Source organism: Pituophis catenifer, unplaced genomic scaffold (assembly GCF_029215685.1).
Source record: "Pituophis catenifer annectens isolate HBS135680 unplaced genomic scaffold, rPitCat1.0.hap2 SCAF_12, whole genome shotgun sequence".
Taxonomy (NCBI): domain Eukaryota; kingdom Metazoa; phylum Chordata; class Lepidosauria; order Squamata; family Colubridae; genus Pituophis; species Pituophis catenifer.
In genome coordinates this window covers 22,553,738-22,577,223 of record NW_027256892.1, presented here as the reverse complement: position 1 = coordinate 22,577,223, position 23,486 = coordinate 22,553,738, and the positions used below count along the sequence as shown (strand labels likewise).

The 23,486-nt window shown below is 46.5% G+C and overlaps 1 protein-coding gene across 2 annotated transcripts in view; it reads left to right on the top strand.

Moving 5' to 3' along the window:
• GRAMD1B (GRAM domain containing 1B) overlaps positions 1-23,486 on the top strand; it is a 209,590-nt gene that overhangs the window by 30,891 nt on the left and 155,213 nt on the right. Inside the window, exon 2 of one of the 2 annotated variants that reach the window (XM_070952207.1) lies at positions 12,456-13,304. The exons of the other annotated variant lie outside the window; for it this stretch is intronic. Coding sequence (XP_070808308.1) covers positions 12,919-13,304 — 386 coding nt within the window. The 5' untranslated portion in view covers positions 12,456-12,918. The remainder of the gene's footprint in view (positions 1-12,455; positions 13,305-23,486) is intronic. 2 annotated transcript variants of the gene reach the window in all.

The window sequence follows — 23,486 nt, the reverse complement described above, 5'->3', positions numbered from 1 at the left end:
GAAATGTCTGCAAGAAAATCACCAACCTCAAAGAACACAGTCCTCCTCCTCCTCCTCCTCCTCTCCACAATCCCCACCCACTTTTAGCACTGATAATGTTACCTAGTTGGGTCATGAAATGTCTGCAAAAAAAACCCCAAGCTCAGAGAACATTAAGGGCCCCACAGCCCTCCTCCTCCTCCTCCTCTCCACAATCCCCACCTCCTTCTAGCACTGATGATGTTACCAAGTTGGGTCATGAAATGTCTGCAAGAAAACCCCCCAAGGTCAGAGAACATTAAGGGCCCCACAGCCCTCCTCCTCCTCCTCCTCCTCCTCCTCCTCCTCCTCCTCCTCCTCCTCCTCCTCCTCCTCCTCCTCTCCACAATCCCCACCCCCTTTTAGCACTGATAATGTTACCTAGTTGGGTCATGAAATGTCTGCAAAAAAAACCCCCCAAGCTCAGAGAACATTAAGGGCCCCACAGCCCTCCTCCTCCTCCTCCTCCTCCTCCTCCTCCTCCTTGTCTCCACAATCCCCACCTCCTTCTAGCACTGAGGATGTTACCTAGTTGGGTCATGAAACCCCCAAGCTCAGAGAGCATCAAAGACCTCACATTAACGCTCCTCCATGTGGCTCACGGATATTTGGAAATTGCCTATGGCGTGTTCTACTTTGCTTTCCCGTCCATTCTTCCATTTTTTTTTTTTTAAATTTGATTTATATGCCGCCCTTCTCCGAAGACTCAGGGCGGCTTACAATGCGCTCAGCAATAGCCTTCATCCTTTTGTATATTTATACAAAGTCAGCTTATTGCCCCCACAAACTGGGTCCTCATTTCACCTACCTTAGAAAGGATGGAAGGCTGAGTCAACCTTGAGCCTTGGCGAGATTCGAACCCTGCAGTAATTGCAGGCAGCTGGTCTTAATAACCAGCTTAATAACAGGGTGCCTTAAACCCCTGTACTACCAAGGCTCTTCCATTTGAGTCCCCCAAAACGCGTCTTCCTCGGACGAGACCGAGATGCGAAAAGGAGCATCGCCAAATAGGCCTTTTCCCGGAGCATCCCTCTGGTCCACGTGGAGAGATGCCTTCCGCGCTCAACTCAAATTACATTTGCGATCGAATATTAGCTCTCCCGGCTTGCCTTTTCGAAGCCCAATCACAGAGTAGTCAAGGAAACCAACGCTCTGCTTGAATAAAATCTCAGTTGACAAAACTGTGAAAAACGAGCGTCTGGCCACCGCTTTGGTTTCCCTTCGGCAGTTTACATTTTTGGAAGCTCCTGTTTGGTTCCTGCTTTCGTCCCAACCGCCAAAGCAAAGAATGAATATTGAGACGCAAGTTGAAAGAACAGATGCTGGGAGATTAATCTAAGTGACAGATTATCTGTGGCAACAAAGGGGTTGCCACAGATAATTGTATTCAAGGGACTATTGACGTAACCCCCCAAGGCTGCCTTTGATGTCGATGATGTAAAAAACAGATGTCCTTGTTTGGCCAAGGCTGACAGCCAGGATATTAATTGCTGGTTATTAATTGTGTCGTTATTTGGATTGCAGAGGGGAATTAGAAATGGGATAGGAAATCAGACAACCCTGGCTCGGCCTTGCGGTGTTTGCACCCTTCCTATTGCGAGAAAGTCCCAAGCGTTCTGCTAAGTGGAAAGGATTATTTTTAATAATAAATAAATAAACCTAGTCGGGGGAAAAGAAGACCGCGGATGATCGGAGGGTCCATTTCGGCACCGCTTGTGCTGGGTAAGCTTTGCCTAAAAATACGTCCTCTGTGAACAAGCTTTTTTTAAAAGTTTTTTGGGTTTTGGTTTTATCCATTAATATCTTTTTCGAAAAATATAATTTGAAAATTTTTTGGGGGGAACACGTGCCAAAGAAGATATCTGGGACAGCAGGGTGTTGGACTAGAAAACCTCCAAGGTCCCTACCAGCTGTTCTGTTCTGTTCTGTTCTGTTCTGTTCTGTTCTGTTCTGTTCTGTTCTGTTCTACTCTACTCTACTCTACTCTACTCTACTCTACTCTACTCTACTCTACTCTATTCATTCTTATTCTATTCTATTCTATTCTATTCTATTCTATTCTATTCTATTCTATTCTATTCTATTCTATTCTATTCTATTCTATTCTATTCTATTCTATTCTACTGTATTCATTCTTATCCTATCCTATCCTATCCTATCCTATCCTATCCTACCCTACCCTACCCTACCCTACCCTACCCTACCCTACCCTACCCTACCCTACCCTATTCTATTCTATTCTATTCTATTCTATTCTATTCTATTCTATTCTATTCTATTCTATTCTATTCTATTCTATTCTACTGTATTCATTCTTATCCTATCCTATCCTATCCTATCCTATCCTATCCTATCCTACCCAACCCTACCCTACCCTACCCTACCCTACCCTACCCTACCCTACCCTACCCTACCCTACCCTACCCTACCCTACCCTATTCTATTCTATTCTATTCTATTCTATTCTATTCTATTCTATTCTATTCTATTCTATTCTATTCTATTCTACTGTATTCATTCTTATCCTATCCTATCCTATCCTATCCTATCCTATCCTATCCTATCCTATCCTACCCTACCCTACTCTACTCTATTCATTCTTATTCTATTCAAAGTTGGTAAGTGAATCTGGTTTCCCACTTGACTTTGCTTGTCAGAAGGTCACAAAAAGATCACAAAAAGGGGGACATTGCAATTGTCGTTAATACGAACCAGTTGCCAAGTATCTTTATTTTGATCCTATGACCACGGGAATCTGCAACGGTCGTAAGTTGAAAAAGGAGCCTAACTTCGTTACCTTTTTCAGTGCCGTTATAACTTCAAACGGTCCTGAAACCCACGGTTGGAAGTCGAGGACTAGCTGTACTGATTGCAGTCGAAAACAAAGGCAAACTCGGGATCCAAAAAGATCTTGACAAACTTGAACCATGGGCCCTATCCAACGAAATGAATTTTAATGTGGAGAAAAGCAACGTTTTACATTTAGGCAGAAAAAAATCAAAGGTTTAAGTAGAGACCAGTGGTGAAATCCAATTTTTTTTTTTGCTACTGGTTCTGTGGGCGTGCCTTGGTGGGCATGGCAGGGGGACGGATACTGCAAAATCCCCATTCCCTCCCCACTCTGGGACCAGCCAGAGGTGGTATTTACCAGTTCTCCAAACTATTCAAAATTCTCCGAACTGCTCAAAATTTCTGCTACTGGTTCTCCAGAACCTGTCAGAACCTGCTGGATTTCACCCCTAGTAGAGACTAAGCAAGACTGCCTACTGCAGATCCCCGGCGGCAATGAAGGTTTGTAACTACACCACTGTTTCTGAGGTCCCCCCTTTTCCTTTCATTCGAAGGGGCAGTTTGCATAATGGGCAAGAGGCCTGAGGAAGTTTGAATTCTCACTCGCTTGCGAAGTCCACTTGGAGACCTTGGGAACAAGAGAGCGGATGACCTTGGGACGGTTGCCATCTCCTGGCCTTAAACGTATCAAGTGGCTTTTGGGTTAGCGAATACGCTAAGAAGCTTTCAGAGCGGGGTGATAAATTGAGTGGCATGACATTGGTACATGATACGTCTGCGGCACAATTTGTTCTAGGAAGCCGAGTCCAGAGAATGAGATCCTGATAAACCCTCTTACAGTAGGTGAGAACATCCGATCGGCCTCTCCAGGCTTGATTTTTGTAGGGTCTCCTAGTTAAAAAAAAAAAAAAAGATACAGATCACAGATTAACAGAGTCGGAAGGGACCTTGTAGGTCATCTAGTCCAACCCCCCACCCAAGCAGGAGACCCTACACCATTTCTGACAAATGGCAGTCCAATCTCTTCTTGAAAGCCTCCAGTGATGAAGCTCCCACAACTTCCAAAGGCAACTTCTATTCCACTGGTTCTCACCGTCAGAAAATTCCTCCTTATTTCCAAGGTGAATCTCTCCTTGATCAGTTTCCATCCATTATTCCTTGTCTGGCCTTCGGGTGCTTTGGAGAATAGCTTCACCCCCTCCTCTCTATGGCAGCCCCTCAAATATTGGAAGACTGCCATCATGTCTCCCCTGGTCCTTCTCTTCACTAGACTAGCCATGCCCAGTTCCTGCAACTGTTCTTCATGTTTTAGTCTCCAGGGCTTTGATCATCTTAGATAGATTCAGATTAGCAGAGTTGGAAGGGACCTTGTAGGTCATCTAGTCCAACCCCCCATCCAAGCAGGAGACCCTACACCATTTCTGATAAATGGCAGTCCAGTCTCTTCTTGGAAGCTTCTAGTGATGAAGCTCCCACAACTTCTGAAGGCAACTTCTGTTCCATGGGTTGATTGTTCTCGCTGTCAGAAATTTTCTCCTTATTTCCAGGTTGAATCTCCCCTTGATTAGTTTCCATCCATTATTCCTTGTCTGGCCTTCGGGTGCTTTGGAGAATAGCTTGACCCCCTTCCTCCTCTCTGTGGTAGCCCCTCAAATATTGGAAGACTGCTCTCATGTCTCCCCTGGTCCTTCTCTTCACTAGACTAGCCAGGCCCAGTTCCTGCAACCGTTCATCGTATGATTGATTGATTGATTATTAAAATTTATATGCCGCCCTTCTCCCGTGGGACTCGGGGCGGCTCACACAATAAAAACATCAATCATCAATAAATACAAAAACCAATCCAATTAAAATCCCCAAAATTAAAAGCCTCGTAACCGATCAGGGAATTTATTTATTTATTTATTTATTTTATTAAATTTCTATACCTCCCTTCTCCCGAAGGACTCAGGGTGGTGAACAGCCACAAGATAAAACACATAAATACAAAAATTTAAAATAGATTAAAAATGAATTAAATAATTTGGCTGAATTTAAAATACCCCATGATTTAAAACAAATTAAAATTTACATTTAAAAGGGGAGAAAATTTAGGCCAGATTTAGGCCAATTTGCTGAAAAAGCCATGTCTTCAGGCCAGCGTGGAAAGTGCGGAGATCGGGAGCCGTCCGGAGCTCGGTGGGTAACCCATTCCAGAGGGTCGGTGCGGCCACAGAGAACGCCCTCATCCTGGGGGTCGCCAGCTGACATTGTCTGGCCGACGGCACCCGGACAATGGTTTTAGCCTCCAGTCCCCTAATCATCCTGGTTGCTCTTCTCTTCACTCTTTCTACAGTCTCAACATCTTTTTTATAGTGTGGTCAGAAAAAAGTGAGCCGTCCGGCATTTTTCTTAGAGGCGTCGCAAGCTAGAAAAGATTCATTTTCAATTTAACTTAACTGCAAAGTTATTTCCCAAGTAGCTCCCTGTTGAAGGAAGAACTTCAAAGGGAAATGGCATGTGCGTATAGAATATATATTTTGATTTTGGAAATTTTTCTCTTATGGCCCCTCTGCTGAGGTTATGGGCAATCAAGCTCTTAAAAGAAAAGAAAAAAAAATGGGAAGCAATCTCTATATGTAATATCTCTTATTACAAAATAAGTTTACCACAGGGACGGAAAGCTGTCAGTCTCTTTTCCTAAGTCTGCGATTCCAGGGGATTTCAAAATGCGTCGGAAATACATCTCCTTATTAGCTTTTTCTACAGCAAGGAAATGAAAACCCTTTATGGATATAGTTTTCAGGGCTTAACGCATTAAACATTTGTGCAAGGAAAGAGCTGTGCCAAAGGGGATTTTTTTTTTTGTTCCAGAAACGCATTAAGGGTTGATTCACAACCTTGCACTGTGACTACATCTGCTTTTCAAAGTGCGTAGTTTATTCCAGAGGTGTGACAATTCTGAAGATGTTACAACTGTGAAGGGAAGAGACAAAAATTCAAATGCACACCTTTTTTCCCTACCAGGTGAGTGAAGGTCAATTGAAAAGGGAATTATTTTTTTTTTTAAAAAAGAAAGCAATCAAAGGTTCTTCTCTAACTTAGTTTTGATTTACATCTGTAAAAACGGGAAGTTCCTGACTTACAACCATTCGTTTAGTGACGGCTTGAAATTAGAGTGGAGCAGAGCTGAAGAAGCTTCTTGGATGAGAAGCGAAACGTCTTCAGAGAAAAACCAGGAAGTCCAGTTCTCGAAAAAGCACTTCAAAACCGCACTGAAGAAGGTGACATGTGACCATTTTTCACACGTATGACCTTTGCGGCATCCTCAAAATTTGGCTGCTTGGAAACCGGTTCGTATTTATGACCGTTGCATTGTCTCTGGGTCATGTCATCTCCTTTTGCGACCTTCTGGAGAAGCAAAATCAACGGGGAAGTCAGATTCGCTTAACAAGAAGTGTTACTAACTGAACAAATGCAACGATTCACTTAACAACAGTTGCAAGAAAGGTCGTAAAATGGGGCAAAACTCACTTTACAATTGTCTCGCTTAGCAACATAAATTTTGGACTCAATTGTGGTCATAAGTCGAGCAACAGAAGTTGCCTTCGGAAGTCATATCATCACCGCTACCCGGCTCGGCCGAACCGGGCGGAACCGGGAGGAACCCACCACTGATTTGGTGTATCTCTGAAAGCTCAAAGTAAAAGTCAGAGTAAAACTGTAGTTTATTGGGACTTGCGTTCTATAGAAACACACTTAAAAATACATTTTGAATTATATCAATGTCTTTCCGTTCATTCCTTTTATGTATCGCCTCCTAAGTAAGCCTCACTGAATTCATTCTCGTGGGGTTTAATTATGCATATTGTCAGGAAGCCATCTTTTGCATTGGGCCTTCAGACTGCTGTGGGAAACTGGGAGGGGGGATTGTATGGAGCTGGGGAGATATGTAGTCATAATAACATTCCTTTCTCTGGGAGTCAAGGACATTCTGACCTGCACCTGGAGGATTGTGACTGGGAGGCATCTGCAGTTGGGACAGTGCTTTGATTGGACCATGTGATGGACATGTGGGTGCTGGGCAGGGACTTGGACTTTCCTTTGGGTGGGGAAAACCAGGAAGCTTTCAGATTCGGGTTTTGTTGTGGCCCGTCAGCGGCCTCGAGAGTAAGGCTTGGGGCTAATTGGCCACTCCCTTAGCCTATTTAAGGAGGAACGCTGACTGAAGCAATTTGTAGGGAACAACTTTAATTCATTCTCCTTCGCGTCTGGATTCTCTGCAAATTGCTTCTGGGCTTTCTGCCAACCTTAGTAAGATTGCGATTTATCTTTATCTTTGGTTTCTCGTAGGCTGTTAAGAAAGTTTATTAACAGCCTTTGTTTGGAAGAGACTGAGTTATTTTAGTAAATTTAAGTTTGGTACAGACTTTGTATGTGCTGTGTTCTTTGGGGTCCATAGCTGGGGCAGAACAGGTTTTTTCCAGATGTGCCAATATGACATCTCTAATAAAATTGAATTTTGAGGAACTTCAAACCTCGGTGTCTTCTTTTGTTACTTGGAACCCTGACAATATATTGGATTGCGACTTTCGTGTTTATTTATTAAACTCTTATCTCGCCTTTATGGTTTGGGATTATTGACTTTTGATAGGTGAGGGTTCTCTTAGGTAGATATTTTCACCGAACAGGAGGAAAGTGCTGTTGGAAGGTACAATATTGTGTGTACATTGGGCCCCCTGTGATTAATGACATAGGTAAAAACTATTTGCAAGGATGGGAGACGGATGAGGCTTCTGCGTTCCCCAAACAGTTCGAAAATAATTGGTTTTAAAAAAAAAGAAAAACCTCTGGGAAACAATTACTGGAATTGCCATATAGCCTTTATTATAAATATTGTAAACGATGCTGTCTGGATGGATACATCAATTCTGATTTATTGCAGAGACTGGGTGAAATTCCCAGAGTCTGGGTTTCAAAATCGGTATATCTGCCTCTCTTCGGTCTGTTTACTTTCCCCCAAAGTACATTTCTATAAACAAGTCTTAAACTGCACTTCAGCTCCTTTCTTTGCTAATTACGCTGGTGAGAAAGTCTGATTAAAGTCGATATGAAAGAGAAAGCAAATTTTTTTTTAAAAAGGAAGGCAATTATAATGCGATTAAACAAAACTTCTGCTCGGCAGAGATTTTACAGGCCGCCCTTATTCCGACTCCTAATTCACACCTCGTTTCTTTGCTCGTGACACATAAGACATATATCCAGATTAGGCACATTACAGGCTCAGGTTGTCCTTCCTGCAAAGTTGTGGTTTTCGCGAATCGTGGTTTGACATATTGCTGAACCCAGTGGTGGGATTCAAATAGTTTAACAACTGGTTCTGTGCCCTAATGACTGGCTGGGTGGGCGTGGCCATGGTGGGCGTGGCCAGGGGGGGTGTCAGACGGTACTTGGCCGCCTACACCCCCATGGGAGCAAAAACAGGCCACGGGGGAGGGGCGCCACACCCATGCCCCTTTTGGGCCTAGTAGGCCTCCCTGCAGCCTCCTGGGAGCAAAAATGGGGTGTGGGGGGGACGCACCGCTCCCCCCGTGCCCCATTTTGGGCCTAATAGGCCTCCCTGCAGCCTCCTGGGAGCAAAAACCGGGCGCATGGGGACTCCTGGAAGGGGCGGGGTGGGGAGGGGAGGGGCAGAGCAAGTCAGCAATTTAACAACTGGTTCGCACGAACTAACACGAACCGGCTGAATCCTCCCACTGGCTGAACTCCAAATAAACAAACCACGTTATGGCTTAGCAACATACTGTCTGTCTCTCTCTCCCCCCCTCTCTTTCAAATAATCTCTTCTTAAAGTAGAATCGTTTAAATATTATTTATAGGCATGGAAAGGTTTTCTGACCCGCCGTCATTTGCATAAATGCTTGGTTGTGGAATCAGTGTCTGTGGGTAGGACGGCGCTTCCTGGATATTTGCATAAATAGGTGGAAAAAGCTCAGAGAAAACTGAGGGCTTTCGTTTATGAAAATAACCAGGTTGGGATCCTGATCTGTCTCTCTTAACAAAATAGAATTGAGGTCCTCACGGTTTCCGCCAGGCAAACCAGAAAAAGTGAGCAGCTATACAGGAAGTCCTCAATTTAGAAGCATTCATTTGTATGAAATGGTGTAGGGTCTCGGAAATCCGGGCGCCAGTTGTAGTCGTATGTCGAGGACTCGATAATATGGGACTGCTACACCCTCAAGGATGCAACGTGAGGGAGCTGTAGCGTTCCGCAGCGCATGTGCCAATTTTCACTTGGAGGCGACGGTTGTTTTTGTGGTCGCAATTCAAGGACTTCCCCTGTCCTAGCAGGAGCATCAAGGTTTCAGTCCCAGCAGGGCATTTCTTGAAGTCTGTTTACTCTGCTTTTGGAAGCAGAATCGATGGAAGCTTCCGGAGTCCAGGAAGTTGAAGACTTGTCAATTCTGTTCCTGCTAAGCTTCTGTTTAGGGCACCAGCCCAAATTCCTTCGGGTCTAATTTCCTTGCTAAAATCTTGCCCTGCTCCTATCTCTGCATGAATGTCTTGTTTGTGCAATCATCTGTCTAGGAGTCGGAACAAAACAGAACAGAGTGGGAAGGGACCTTGTGGGTCATCTAGTCCAACCCCCCCCCGGCCAAAGCAGGAGACCTGACACCATTTCTGACAGGTCTATTTCCAAAGGCAAAACGGCGCTTAAGATGGAAAGCAGAAGGCCTCTTGTCCTAGGCTTGATAGGACGCTTAATGGCCAGTCCAGGTTGTCCTCGACTTATGACCACAGTCCGTGGTGGGTTTCAAAAATTTTTACTACCGGTTCTGTGGGTGTGGCATGGAAGGAGTGGTATGGCTTGGTGGGCGTGGCTTGATGGATGTGGCAGGGGGAGGATACTGTAAAATCTCCATTCCCACCTCACTCCAGGGGAAGGTTACTGCAAAATCCCCATTTCCTCCTGATCAGCTGGGATTTGAGAGGCAAGAGAATAGATGGGGGTGGGGCCAGTCAGAATTTTTACTACCGGTTCTCCGAACTACTCAAAATGTCCGCTACCGGTTCTCCAGAACTGATCAGAACCTGCTGAAACCAACTTTTGGTCGTAAGTATGAAAAATGGTCATAAGTCACTTCTTTCAGCACTGTTGTTGCTGAGTTGCAAATGTGGCAGTCGTAAAATGGAACGAAACTCGCTGAACAAATTTCTCACTCAGCAACATAAATGCCGGGTTCAAATTGTAGTCTCAAGTTGTAAATCGTAAATCTGAAATGAACTCCTGTAAAACAGGAATAAGCACTACCTCACAGCACATAGGTTGTCCTTGACTTCCAACGATTTATTTCGTGTCCGTTCAAAGTTATCACGGCACTGGGGAAAAAAAGATAAAGATGACTTTCAACCAGTCCTCGGACTTATGACCGCCGCAGGGTCCCCATGGTGACGTGAGCAAAATTCGGGCGCTTGGTGTGATTGACAGTTGCGGTATCCCAGCCGGTTTCCAACAAGCAATGGGGGAAGCCTACCGATCGCATGATTCTCTTAACTGCTGCCGTTTCGGTCAACAACTGTGGCACGAAAGGGTGATAAAATTGTATGCGACTGATTTAACGACGGCCTCACTTAGCAATGGAAATTCTGCTCCCAATTCTGGTCATAAAGAGGAGGGCTCCCTACAATTAGGTTGGTGATGCGTCAGCCGGCATCTATTTCTTCTCCGTAATGTTGGCATTGCTCCGTATCTCAACCAAAAACACATGTCCAAATCATGATAAATAGAATAGAATAGAATAGAATAACAGAGTTGGAAGGGACCTTGGAGGTCTTCTAGTCCAACCCCCTGCTTAGGCAGGAAACCCTACACCACCTCAGACAAATGGTTATCCAACATCTTCTTAAAAACTTCCAGTGTTGGAACATTCACAACTTCTGCAGGCAAGTTGTTCCATTGATTAATTGTTCTAACTGTCAGGAAATTCCTCCTTAGTTCTAAGTTGCTTCTCTCCTTCATTAGTTTCCACCCATTGCTTCTTGTCCTGCTTTGGAGAATAGCTTGACTCCCTCTTCTTTGTAGCAGACCCTAGTCCGAGAAGGCTCAATGTATCATCTTATGAGCTTCTTGGCATCTGTTGATTGACATGCCTAAGAAGACTCTCACCCAAGACTCTCACCTCCTTGCAGGACAGTAAGCCAAGCAGAACTTCAGCTTTTGGGTTCTAATGAGGGAACTTCATCTGGGTCCTCCTTGGTCAAGAGTGCGGGGAGACGGTCGATACAAGTCGCCTGTCTTCTTCTCACTCTCTCCAAAACCTCTCTTAGCTGAACAATAGAGAAACTTCCTCCCTCTTGAATCGATCCTTACCACATTTGGGACCTTGGTTAGGTCTTCTCCGGCTGCTCCATCCCATGGAACAGAAGAGACAACCTGAAAAAAATATGCCATTTTGGGTGGTGGGCTTCAAAAATTTTAGCAAGGGTTTTCTGCCCAGTTGCAGGGTGGGTGTGGCCATGGTGGGTGTGGCCTAGTTGGCCTCCTGAACCATGGCAGGGGGAGGGGGCGTTTTTGCCCTTCCTGGCCTCCGGAGGCTTTCCTTGAGTCTCCTGGAGGACAAAAGCGGCCTCCCCAGGCTCCAGAGGCCCTCTGGAGGCGGGAAATGGGGCCGTTTCCGGCCTTCCTGAACTTCCGGTAGGCCTGTTTTTCGCCCTCCTGAAACCACCACGTGTACCCTGCACATACTTGCATCCAAAACGGGCCACGTGGGGATTTCTGGGAAGGGTGGGAGGGGAGGGGCCAGCCAGGAGTGGGATTTGGGGGTCCTCCAAACTGCACAGAATTTTAGCTAGAGGTTCTCCCGAACCCCTGCGAACCCCCACCCCTGAGCCCAGCCCAACATTTAGAAAACTCTGTAAGGATGCCTCGCGCAATCTTGACCCCGCTCTCCGAGGTTCATGGAAACGCAAAAACGTTGACTCCCTCTTCTCCATCAATTTTGCCTGTCATGGCTGGTCAGAAACAAGGGTACGAGGGAGTCATCTGCTCCACTTGTGGCTTGTCCCAACTTACGTTCTTTGAGTCCTTCGCTCAAGGACTTGGGCGATCCTTGATCTTCTCTAGTCAAACGTGGCGGGAAGGATAAATCTAGTCCCATTGACGTTTATTTGTCGTTTGTTTTGACTCCTTCCTCCTTTGACCCACCATCTGTGGCTTTCAAGGACACGCGAGAAAGAACTCAAATGTCATTGGATAAGGCTCAGGGTCATCTCGTGGCCTTCCTTCTTCTACCGAGTGGGGCATCTAGCCAGCCAAGGGGCTGAGACGGACGGGGCATCCGGCCAATGGTTTTGTCGGGAAGGCTTGCTTCCAGAACCCACCCCCCCTTCTCCCCCCCCCCAAACCTACACCATGGCTGATTGGCGTAACAGAAGCATGCTTGGTAACCGAGACTTTTGTCACTTGGACTTCAGAGCGTGTGGCTACATTTGCAGCAGCTGTCTGAGCTCATCAGCCTGGGGCAGGAGCCCCCTCCCACCTCTTCTCCTCCTTTGCTGATTTTATCATCTATCACTGCTTCCTTCCTTCCTCCCTCCCTCCCTCCCTCCCTCGCTCTCTGTCTTTCTGTTTTCTTTTCTTTCCTTCCAACCTCCCTTCCCCAACGCAGCTCCTCCACGATTCTCATTCCGTCCCTCCAGGACGCACCCCAATGAGAGTTTCTCGGGAGCCGTCCATCAGCTCTGCACACACACAGGCGAGGAAAGAGCGCTGCGGAGGAGAGGGAAGAGAGAAAGAGGCACCAACAGGCAACCTGATTTCTGGTCCTCGGTGAGGGGGCTGCTCCGGTTAGAGCCAGGTGTGAGGTTTGGGAAAGTTGTGCCTTGGAGTTCCTGGACTTGGCTGGGAAGTCAGGAAAACAATAAATTCTTGCAGCCGGCCTTCTCCATGGACGGGAGGGCTTCCTCGGTTCAATGAGACCACCTGAGGAATATGGAATCTCCTCTCGGAGACAAAGGCAGCATCGCAACTCCCTAAACCCAGACGGGAATAAGGTGAGTTTTTGCTCTTCAGTTTCTTTGGAGATCTAGAAGTGAGGGCTCCTAGAGGAAAGAAAGAAGACAGAAGGTCTAATGAAGGAAGGAGTGGAAGAGACCAAGGACTCCACGCCGGCAGCCAAGATGAGCGAGATGCTTCAGCTGCCCTCCTTGCAAGTGTCAGAGCCGCAGGTGAAGGAGGAGGAGGGCCACGCCTGGTCCAGTTCCTCCACCCCAACTTTGCGCCGAAGGCGCTTCAGGTTGCGCCGTGCCAGGAACGCCGAAGAGCAGAATCCAGAAGCCGCATCTTCCTCCTCCTCGAAGGAGTTCCTTCAGCTCCCCTCCATCGAAATCACGCCCTCCAGCGATGAAGACGCCCCTTGGTCCAACTGTTCCACGCCGAGCGCCTCTCCCCGGCGCAAGCGCTTCCTCCTTCGGAAGTGGTTGAACGTGAGGGAGAAGAAAGAATGCAGTGAGAGCAGGTAGGTGGACCTCCATGTGTTCCCCCTCCGTCCTTTTCATGGTTTCCATGACATTCCACCTGACTAGGTGGCCCAGTGGCTAAAGACACCGAGCTTGTCGATCAGAAAGGTCGGCAGTTCGGCGGTTCGAATCCCTAGCGTGAGCAGGGGGTTGGACTAGATGACCCCCAAGGTCCCTTCCAACTCCGTTACTGTTACGTTCTCCAACAACGTTCCTTCAGGGAGATGAAACGGGGCATAAGTCCACATGTCCATCATGTTTAGGTCTCCCTCTCCTGGCTAATCTGGATCCATCTGAGGCCTCTTTGGTTTTCTTTTCGTGGTCTCGTTTCGCACCCAGGACAGGTGGTCCTCGACTTACGACCACAATGGAAGCCCCACATTTCTGCGGCTCCGCGAGACATTCGTTAAGCGAGTTTTGCTCCATGTCGCGACCTTTCTTGCCACGGTGGTTGTTAAGTGAGTCACCGCCGTGGATAAGTTAGTAACCCGGTTGTTGAGTGAATCTGGCTTTCTCCTTGGGGACGTTGCTTGTCAGAAGGTCACTAAAAGGGGACCATGTGCCCCGGGATACCGTAACGGTCATAAATATGAAACAGTTGTCGAGCGTCTGAATTTGGATCACACAACAACAGAGAGCCTGCAACGGTTGTTAAGTGTGAAAAAGTTACCTTTTTTTCAGTGCCGCTGTAACTTTCAACGGTCACTAAATGAACCGTTCTAAGTCGAGGACTACCTGTAGATAAATTGTTGCTTTCTAAGATCTTTAGAAAGTTTCAGAGGAAAACTGAGGGAAATTACCTTATAAGCAATATTTGCTGAAATAAGATATCTTGAATTATGTGAGGGATTTGCTCACATTTGAAAGAAGGTATCCGATTCATAGCATGTGAACGTTTCTATACAGGTAGTCCCCAATTTACGACAGTTCGTTTAGTGACCGTTCGAAGTTAAGACGTCACTGAAAAAAAGGGACTTATGACCGTTTTTCACACTTATGACCACTGCGTCAACCCTGTTGTAAGTCACGTGGTCAAAATTAAGACGCTTGGGAACCGATTCACATTTATGACTGTTGTTGTGGTGTCCGGGGAGAGGGGTGTCCCATGATCCCCCTTTCCGATCTTCTGACAAGCCAAGTCAATGGGAAAGCCAGATTCACTTAACAACCGGGTTACTCATTTAACAACTGCAATGATTCATTTAACAAACTGCGGCAAGAAAACGGGACTAAATTCGCTTAACGAATGTCTCGCTTGGAGACAAAAATGTCGGGCTCGGTTGTGGTCGTAACTCGAGGACTGCCCAACAAAACTTGGAGTTCTTCAAATACAGTTTTGCAAATAACTTCTTAAAATTTGGTGAAGCCCTTTGTGTTTGTGTTGGCTTAGTGTAAATGAGACACACACATTTCTCTCTGTGGTTGTGTAGATGGACTGGCCTACACGTGGGAATGTCAGCGTGTCATATCCAAGGTGTATTTTGTATACGCTTGTGTACTTTTTACATAAACGATGGTTATTAGAACAGGATGATGCATCCATAGATCGTCTCGTCAATAACAGTTTTCAGCCTTCAGAAGCAAGGGTGAAATCCAGCAGGTTCTGATGGGTTCTGGAGAACTGGTAGCGGAAATTTTGAGCAGTTCGGAGAACTGGAAAATACCACCTCTGGCTGGCCCCAGTGTGGGGTGGGAATGGGGATTTTGCAATATCCTTCGCGTGGAGTGGGGTGGAATGGAGATTTTGCAATATCCTTCCCCCTGGAGTGGGGTGGGAATGAGGATTTTGCAATATCCTTCCCCCAGGAGTGGGGTAGGAATGGGGATTTTGCAGTATCCTTCCCCTGGAGTGGGGTGGGAATGAAGATTTTGCAGTATCCTTCCCCCAGGAGTGGGGAGGGAATTGGGATTTTGCAATATCCTTCCCCTGGAGTGGAGTGAGAATGGGGATTTTGCAGTATCCTTCCCCTGGAGTGGGGTGGGAATGGAGATTTTGCAGCATCCTTCCCCTGGAGTGGGGAGGGAATGGAGATTTTGCAGTATCCTTCCCCTGGAGTGGAGTGGGAATGGGGATTTTGCAGTATCCTTCCCTCGGTAAGCTCACCAAGCCACACCAAGCCCACCAAACCACGCCCACCAAGCCACACCAAGCCACGCCCACAGAACCGGTAGTAAAAAAAATTGGATTTCACCACCGCTACAGAACATTGATGAAATAATTTCTGTTTCTTAATCTGGACAGAAAATCGCTAATTCAAGGAAGAAATTCTCAGATAATTCAGAGCCAGCCAGTGTTGGCGATCAGTTTAGTCCAATGCTTTAGTCCTCCTTGTTCCAAAAATTAGAAGCAATTCTTAACTCTGGATAGCTTGTATATTAAGTAAAAATCAGTGACTAAACAATTCAAGCCTCAAAGTTACTTGCTGAAGAAGTAACTTTTACACGCTTCTACCACCCAGCAGGATGGCTTCCCTGGAAGACATGTTGACAATAAATCTCTCAATTGAATCAAGTTCTTGGTTGATTAATTAGCTTCCTTCTAATTGACATTACAATTTCACCGAAGCTAAAAACTGGGCACTTTTCTGAGGATATTTAACCACGATTCCCTTAATAGCCTTCACTGCCACCAAAAACAAATCTCATCGATTCTAATTCCGTAGTCAATTAATGATATCCAAGCGACTTAATTTTATATATTTTTCTCTGCCCTCTGCCTCTTTTTCTCCTCTTTTTTTCCCTTCCATCATGCCTTTCCCAGTCAAGATCTCTTGGCTGGACCTTCAAGTCCCGTGGTGGGTTTCAAATTTTTTTACTACTGGTTCTGTGGGTGTGGCTTAGTGGACGTGGCGTGACTTGGTGGGCGTGGCAGGGGAAGGATACTGTAGAATCTCCATTCCCTCCCCAATCCAGGGGAAGGTTACTGCAAAATCCTCATTTCCTCCCGATCAGCTGGGACTCGGGAGGCAGAGAATAGATGGGGGCGGGGCCAGTCAGAATTTTTACTACTCTGAACTACTCAAAATTTCCGCTACCGGTTCTCCAGAACTGGTCAGAACCTGCTGAATCCCACCTCTGTTTAAGTCACATGTATCACAGTTAGCATGAATATCTGGATCCCACTAATTGAAGACTTTTTTTTTAGCTTTGGGAAGGTCAGTTGGGTTATTTACCATATTTTTCGGAGTATAAGACGCACCTTAGTTTTTGGGGAGGAAAATAAGAAAAAAGCTGATTGGCAGGTGGATCAGCCTCCCAGAATACCCCCAATCAGCTGTTCCCAGAGGTGAATTTTAGCAACAGGTTCCTTGGTTGTGAGCTCTGTGCCTTGCTTATTTTTCTGCCTCTGAAACTTCTGAAACTCGGTTTCAGAAAAAAAAAAAAAAATTCCTGCCTCTGAAAGCCTCCGAAACAGCTTCAGAAAAAAAAGCCTCTGAAGCTCTGTTTGGAGGCTTTTTTTCTGATGCTCTATTTGGAGGCTTTTTTTCTGAAGCTCTGTTTGGGGGCTTCTTTTCTGAAGCTTCATTTCTGATGCTTTTTTCAGCCTCTGAAACCTCCTTTTGAGAAGCCAAGTGGGGCTACATTTGGAGTATAAGGCGCACCCAGATTTTTCACCCTCTTTTTTGGGGAGGGAAAAGGTGCGTCTTATACTCCGAAAAATACGGTATTTTTCATTATGTTTTAGCCATCCGGGCTAAAATCCTTTTTTTTTTTTCTTTTTTAAATAACAAACCTGAGATTATTCTTTTCTCTCAGGAGTTCAGCAGCTCGTGGCAATAAACAACACATGGTAGGGAGGCTGGTAATGTGTCATATAGCGTCAAAAGGGCGAGAGAGCAATGTGGACGCTTAGAAATGTTCTTGTGGTAGGAGTTTATGCATTGAGGATATTGGAACAGCACCAGAATTGTCTCGATTAACAGAAAGACGGAGTTGGAAGGGACTATTTAGAGATGTTCTAGTCCAACCCGTCGCTCAAGCAAGAAACCCTACACCCTATGCCCGTGATGGCGAACCTATGGCATGTGTACCATGGATGGCACACGGAGTCATATCTGTGGGCACACAAGCGTTGCCCTAACTCAGCTCCAGTGCACATGTGCACGCTGGCCAGCAGATTTTCAGGCTTTCCAGGCCCACCAAAAGTCGGGAAACGGGCTGTTTCCGGCCTCTGGGGGGCCTCCGGAATGTGTGTGTGTGGAGAAGGCCGTTTTCACCCTCCCCAGGCTCCTAGAAAGCCACTGGAGCCTGGGGAGGGCGAAAAACAGGCCTACTGGGTCCACCTGATCTTCTGGTCTTCTGGGCACTGGAAAATGGCCTTAAAATGGCCCAAAAACTGCCCAAAAAACAGACCGTTTCCCAAGCCCTTTTCTGGGCCATTTTCAGGCCGTTTTTGGGCTGTTTTAGGGACCATTTTAGGCCAATTTTTGCGCTGTTTTCAGGCCATTTTGGGGCTGTTTTTTGGACCATTTTTAGGCCACTTTTTGGGCTGTTTTCAGGCCGTTTTTCGGGCTGTTTTCAGGCCATTTTTGGGCTGTTTTTTGGACCATTTTTAGGCTGTTTTTTGGACCATTTTAGGCTACTTTTTGGGCTGTTTTCAGGCCATTTTTTGGGCCGTTTTCAGGCCATTTTTGGGCTGTTATTTGGACCATTTTTAGGCCACTTTTGGGGCTGTTTTCAGGCCATTTTTGGGCTGTTTTTTGGACCATTTTAGGCTACTTTTTGGGCTGTTTTCAGGCCATTTTTGGGCCGTTTTCAGGCCATTTTTGGGCTGTTATTTGGACCATTTTTAGGCCAATTTTTGGGCTGTTTTCAGGCCATTTTTGGGCTGTTTTTGGACCATTTTTAGGCTACTTTTTGGGCTGTTTTCAGGCCGTTTTGTGAGCTGAAAAACAGCCTGAAAACGGCCTGAAAAATGGCCAAAAAACAGGCATGCGTGCGCTGGACTGCTGGTCTTTGGGTTTCCGGTCCTCCAGCATGTGCACATGCACACATGCACGGACATACATGCGCGTTCTGGTTTGGGCACTCAGTGCCGAAAAGGTTCCCCATCTCAGATATAGGGTTTCCTGTCTTAGCACGGGGTAGGACTAGACAATCTCCAAGATCCCTTCCGACTCTGTTATTCTATTCTATTTCAGAGAAACGATTGTCCAGTCTCTTCTTTAAAACCTCCAGTGGTGGAGCACCCACAATTTCTGGAGGCAACCCAACCCACCGATCAATTATATTCAAAATATTTAGAATAGAACAGAGGTTGAAGGGACCTTGGAGGTCTTCTAGTCCAACCCCCTGCTCACACAGGAGACCCTACACCATTTCAGACAAGCGGCTGTCCAGTTTCTTCTTAAAAACCTCCAGTGATGAAGCACCCAGGGGTGGGCTGCTGGGGGGTTCTCAAGGGTTCGGGAGAACCTCTAGCTAAGATTCTGTGCAGTTCGGAGCACCCCCAAATTCCAGTCTTGGCTGGTCCCGCCCCCCCTGCCCCACCCCTCCCAGGAGTCCCCAAGCAGCCCATTTTGGATGCAGGTAAGTGCAAGGCACGCATGGGGGCTCGGGGAGGGCAAAAAACAGGCGTACTGGAAGTTCAGGAAGTCTGTTTCTGGCCTCCAGAGGTCCTCCGGAGCCTGGGGAGGCCGTTTTTACCATCCCACAGGCTCGAGGAAAGCCTCTGGAGCCTGGGGAGGGCAAAAACGCCCCGCCATGGTGCAGGAGGCCGACTAGACCACGCCCACCATAGCCACGCCGAACCCAGCAATCGGGCAGAGAACCGCTTGCTAAAAATTTTGAAGTAGCCATCTGGCTGGAACAAACCTTTGTCATTTACTCCAGCCCTTTCTGTCTAACAGAAGCTGATCAGATGCCTTCAAGAAGCCCAGAGCAGTATCTGAAAGGAAATGTTGTTTTCCTCCTGTTTGTGTCTATCATCTCCTCTTTAGAAGTATGAGAGCACGGACGATTACGTGTATCAGAATGTCGTGCAACTGTCTTAACAGTTTCTTCTCGGTCAACAAGGCTTCGGGTCCTCCTTCTCCTCGCGGGTTGATTTATATTTTTGAAACGGCATTCGGAAAAAAGGTTAAGGCAAGGAGGCATGGATTAGTGAGTATTAGCATACCAAGAGCAGCGTGCCGCTTGGGCTCTTCCAAATTCCTTCTGTTGTAGCGTTGGAAAATAAACACGTTGGACTTTTAACATGAAATTCCTGCTGGGTTCATTCTTGATGCATGAAGTTGCTAGTTTCTCAGGCGGTGTGATGGAGAAAGGAACCCATTCACCCCTGGTTATGCTAAACCAGATGAATCCCTACAGTGAGAAGGAAGTGACATGAAGGGAAAGAGAACTGAAGAGTAACAGAATAACTGAGTTGGAAGGGACCTTTGGGTCTTCTAGTCCCACGAAACAGGACAGGGGCAGCCATCTTTTATCGACTAGGTGTGATAAAACCCCGGGCCAAGTTCTTGTCTATATATTTTCTTAATTCTTTTAGTTCAGGTTGTGTCATTGAATACATCCGGGTCTTGGGTAGCTTCGCCCCAGGTATTAACTCAATACTGCAATCCGTAGGCCGGTGAGGGGGCAGGGTCTCACATTCCTCCTCGCTAAAGACCCTGGCGAGATCCCTATACACATTAGGATACGTCGTGTCTGCTGGTGGGCTCTCTGCTTCTATTCCCCCTGCTGGCTCCTTTTCCTCATTGGTAGGGGGAGATCCCAACGATAATCAGAGTTTGTGAAAAACCCCTTCCCACCATATCGTAGGAGCCCACTTGTCCAACCATGCCAATCCTAAAATCACTGGTTCTAACATTTTTTCCACTATAATAAACCAAATAGTTTTGGTGTGCTCCCCAATATCGAGGTGCACCTTTTCTGTTATATGAGTCACTGGTGCCCCTCCCAGCAATGAACCATCCATTTGTTCAAAGGTAATAAGGGTTCTCAACCGCACAACCCGCAGCCCAAGTTCGTCAACTATTGCCCTACGAATTAAACAACGAGTACACCCTGAATCAATCAATGCCTCATATCGGCGTGCAGTGGTTGCCCGTGGGTTTCGGAGTACGACTGGTACCACGAAAGGTCGGATGGGGCAGGAGACCCTTATTTTTTTTTTTAATTTGATTTATATGCCGCCCTTCTCCGGAGACTCAGGGCGGCTTACAATGCGTTAAGCAATAGCCTTCATCCTTTTGTATATTTATACAAAGTCAGCTTATTGCCCCCACAAACTGGGTCCTCAATTTACCTACCTTAGAAAGGATGGAAGGCTGAGTCAACCTTGAGCCTTGGCGAGATTCGAACCTGCAGTAATTGCAGGCAGCTGTTCTTAATAACAGGGTGCTTTTGACCACTGTACTACCAAGGGTCCTCTATACCATTTCAGACAAATGTTTATCCAACATCTTCTTAAAAACTTCCAGTGTTGGAGCATTTACAACTTCTGGAGGCACTGGTTAATTGTTCTAACTGTCAGGAAATTTCTCCTTAGTTCTAAGTTGCTTCTCTTCTTGGTTAGTTTCCACCCATTGCTTCTTGTCCTGCCCTCAAGTGCTTTGGAGAATAGTTTGACTCCCTCTTCTTTATGGCAGCCCCTGAGGTATTGGAACACTGCTATCATGTCTCCCTTAGTCCTTATTTTCATTAAACTAGACGTACCCAGCTCCTGCAACCGTTCTTCGTATGTTTTAGCCTCCAGTCCCCTAATCCTCTTTGTTGTTCTTCTCTGCACTCTTTCTAGAGTCTCAGCATCTTTTTTACATCGTAAAAACCAGACCAATAGTTGTCCAATCTCTTCTTAAAAACCTTCAGTGTTGAAACATCCACAACTTCTGGAGGTAACCCACCCCACTGATTAATTATATTCAGAATATTTAGAGTAGAATAGAGCTGGATGGGATCTTGGAGGTCTTCAAGTCCAACTCCCTGCTCAGGCATGAAACCCTATACCCAGGAGTGGGCTTCAAAAATTTTAGCAAGGGGTTCTCTGCCTTGTTGCTGGGTGGGTGTGGCCATGGTGGGTGTGGCCTAGTCAGCCTCCTGCATCACGGCGGCGGGAGTGGGCTTTTTGTCCTCCCTGGGCTCCGGAGGCTTTCCTCGAGCCTCTGGGAGGGCAAAAACAGCCTCCCCAAGCTCTGGAGGCCTTCTGGAGGCCAGAAATAGGCCCCTTTTCAGCCTTCCTGAACTTCTGGTAAACCCGTTTTTCACCCTCCCTGAGCCCTGAACTTACCTGCATCCAAAACAGGCCGCCTGGGGATTCTGGGAGGGGAGGGGTGGGAGAGGCCAGCCAGGAGTGCGATTTAGGGGTTCTCCCGAACCCCTGTGAACCCCCTGCCTATATCATTTCAGACAAATAGTGTCCAATCTCTTTTTAAAAACCTCCAGTGTTGGAGCATCCACAACTTCTGGTGGCAAATCGTTCCTCTAATTAATTGTTCTAACTGTCAGGAAATTTCTCCTTAGTTCTAGGTTGATTCTCTCCTTGATTCCATCCATTGCTCCTTCTCCTGCCTTCAGATGCTTTGGAGAATAGGTTGACTCCCTCTAGGCACAGCTAGATGGGTTTGACTGAAAGACCATCTATTCAAGACACGTCAGTCAATCATATCAATAATAGCGTATTCATGGGAGTTGCAGACCAGGAGGACATCAAATCTGAGGAATGCTGTTTTAGACCTCCAAGGCATGGAATATCTAAATCAGTATTTCTCAACCTTGGCACCTTTTAAGATGGGTGGACTTCAATTCGCAGAATGCTGTCGGGGGAATTCTGGGGGTTGAAGTCCACATATCTGTTCTGTCCCCGTCCCACACACGCACCCCCACAGACGGCCCGGAGTTAATAAGCCACACGACAAAATCTTTGAAGATAAAGCTGGCAGCAACCCAGTGGTTAGCTGCCAATTCAGACTTTACTCACATAAAGCAAAGATTAGACTGCAAGCATTCTGATAAAACAGGCAAAGTTTCAACAATACAAGGATTAGTCCACATGCAGTCCGACAAGGCAGGCAGAAGTCCAGTAACGCAGAGATCAGGGATTATTTCTAGTTTTTGCTCATCACAAACTGAACCGGCCCCCACACCCACATTTATACCCTGTGGGGTGTGGTCCAGTGACTCAGCTAATCTCTGGCACGCCTTCCCCTCTGCTGCGCACGCTTCTCCCTGCGCCTCTGCTGAGGGTCCAGCCAGCACTTATCTCCTTCGTCACTGTCCACCTGTGGCTGCGGGGACGTGCTTGGCTCTGGGCCTATCTCTTGGCCTTCGGTGTCCTCCGGAGGCATTGCCAGAGAGGAGGGTCCTGGAGAGGGAGGCCTTGCCAACTCCTCTCCCTCACTCTCAGAGTCTGCATCTGTCGATAGCCCAGGCTCAGGCAACGGAGCCACAACAATATCCTAAAGTTGAGGATTGGGAAGATTGACGAACACTGGTTTAAACAGTGCTCCATTGATGCAGAACAGAACAGGACAATTATCGTGGCATTTCTTCATTTCATTGGCTAGCATTGGATTCTTGTGGCCTTTAGCAGCTCTGGATCGAGGTGTGGGGAATTGCGTTTGTGTGCGTAGAGGTGGTGGCCATGCTGAGACCCTATTTATCGTTGTACTTCTGAAAATAAAATATGTTTATTTTAGCACTCTGAAGGCATGCTGGCGGTGAGACAGGAAAGGAATGACAGTTGAAAAGGAATCGGGTTGAATTTTCTTCCATTTAAAAAAAAAAAAATCCCAACTCTTCCCATCATTCACAGCCCTTCATTGTACTAAGCTATAGTTGGTTTCGCCGTGGTTTGTTTTATTGGCTGCGTTTATACAAAATGCTCAAACACACAACTTCATGGCTTCGTGTCCTTATTTCCAGGTTGAATCTCTCCTTGGTCAGTTTCCATCCATTGGAATGATCCTAGGCGCCGGGAGTTTGCAAGGCAAACATAAATTAATTCAAAGGGAGTTAATAAGTAGACACACTTCACATGATCACCTGCATGAAACTCTTGCCGGGGGGGGGGGGGGCATCGCCGGAGTAGCAATCCAAGTCATTGTGATGCATTGCGAAATTTAAACACATTTTACAGTGGATTATTTTCAGGCTCAGAAGGATTTATATTGTTTCATTTAGTCCCCTAGCATGATACGATTGCTCATTTAGTATCCTATGACTATCACTAAGTGCTGTAT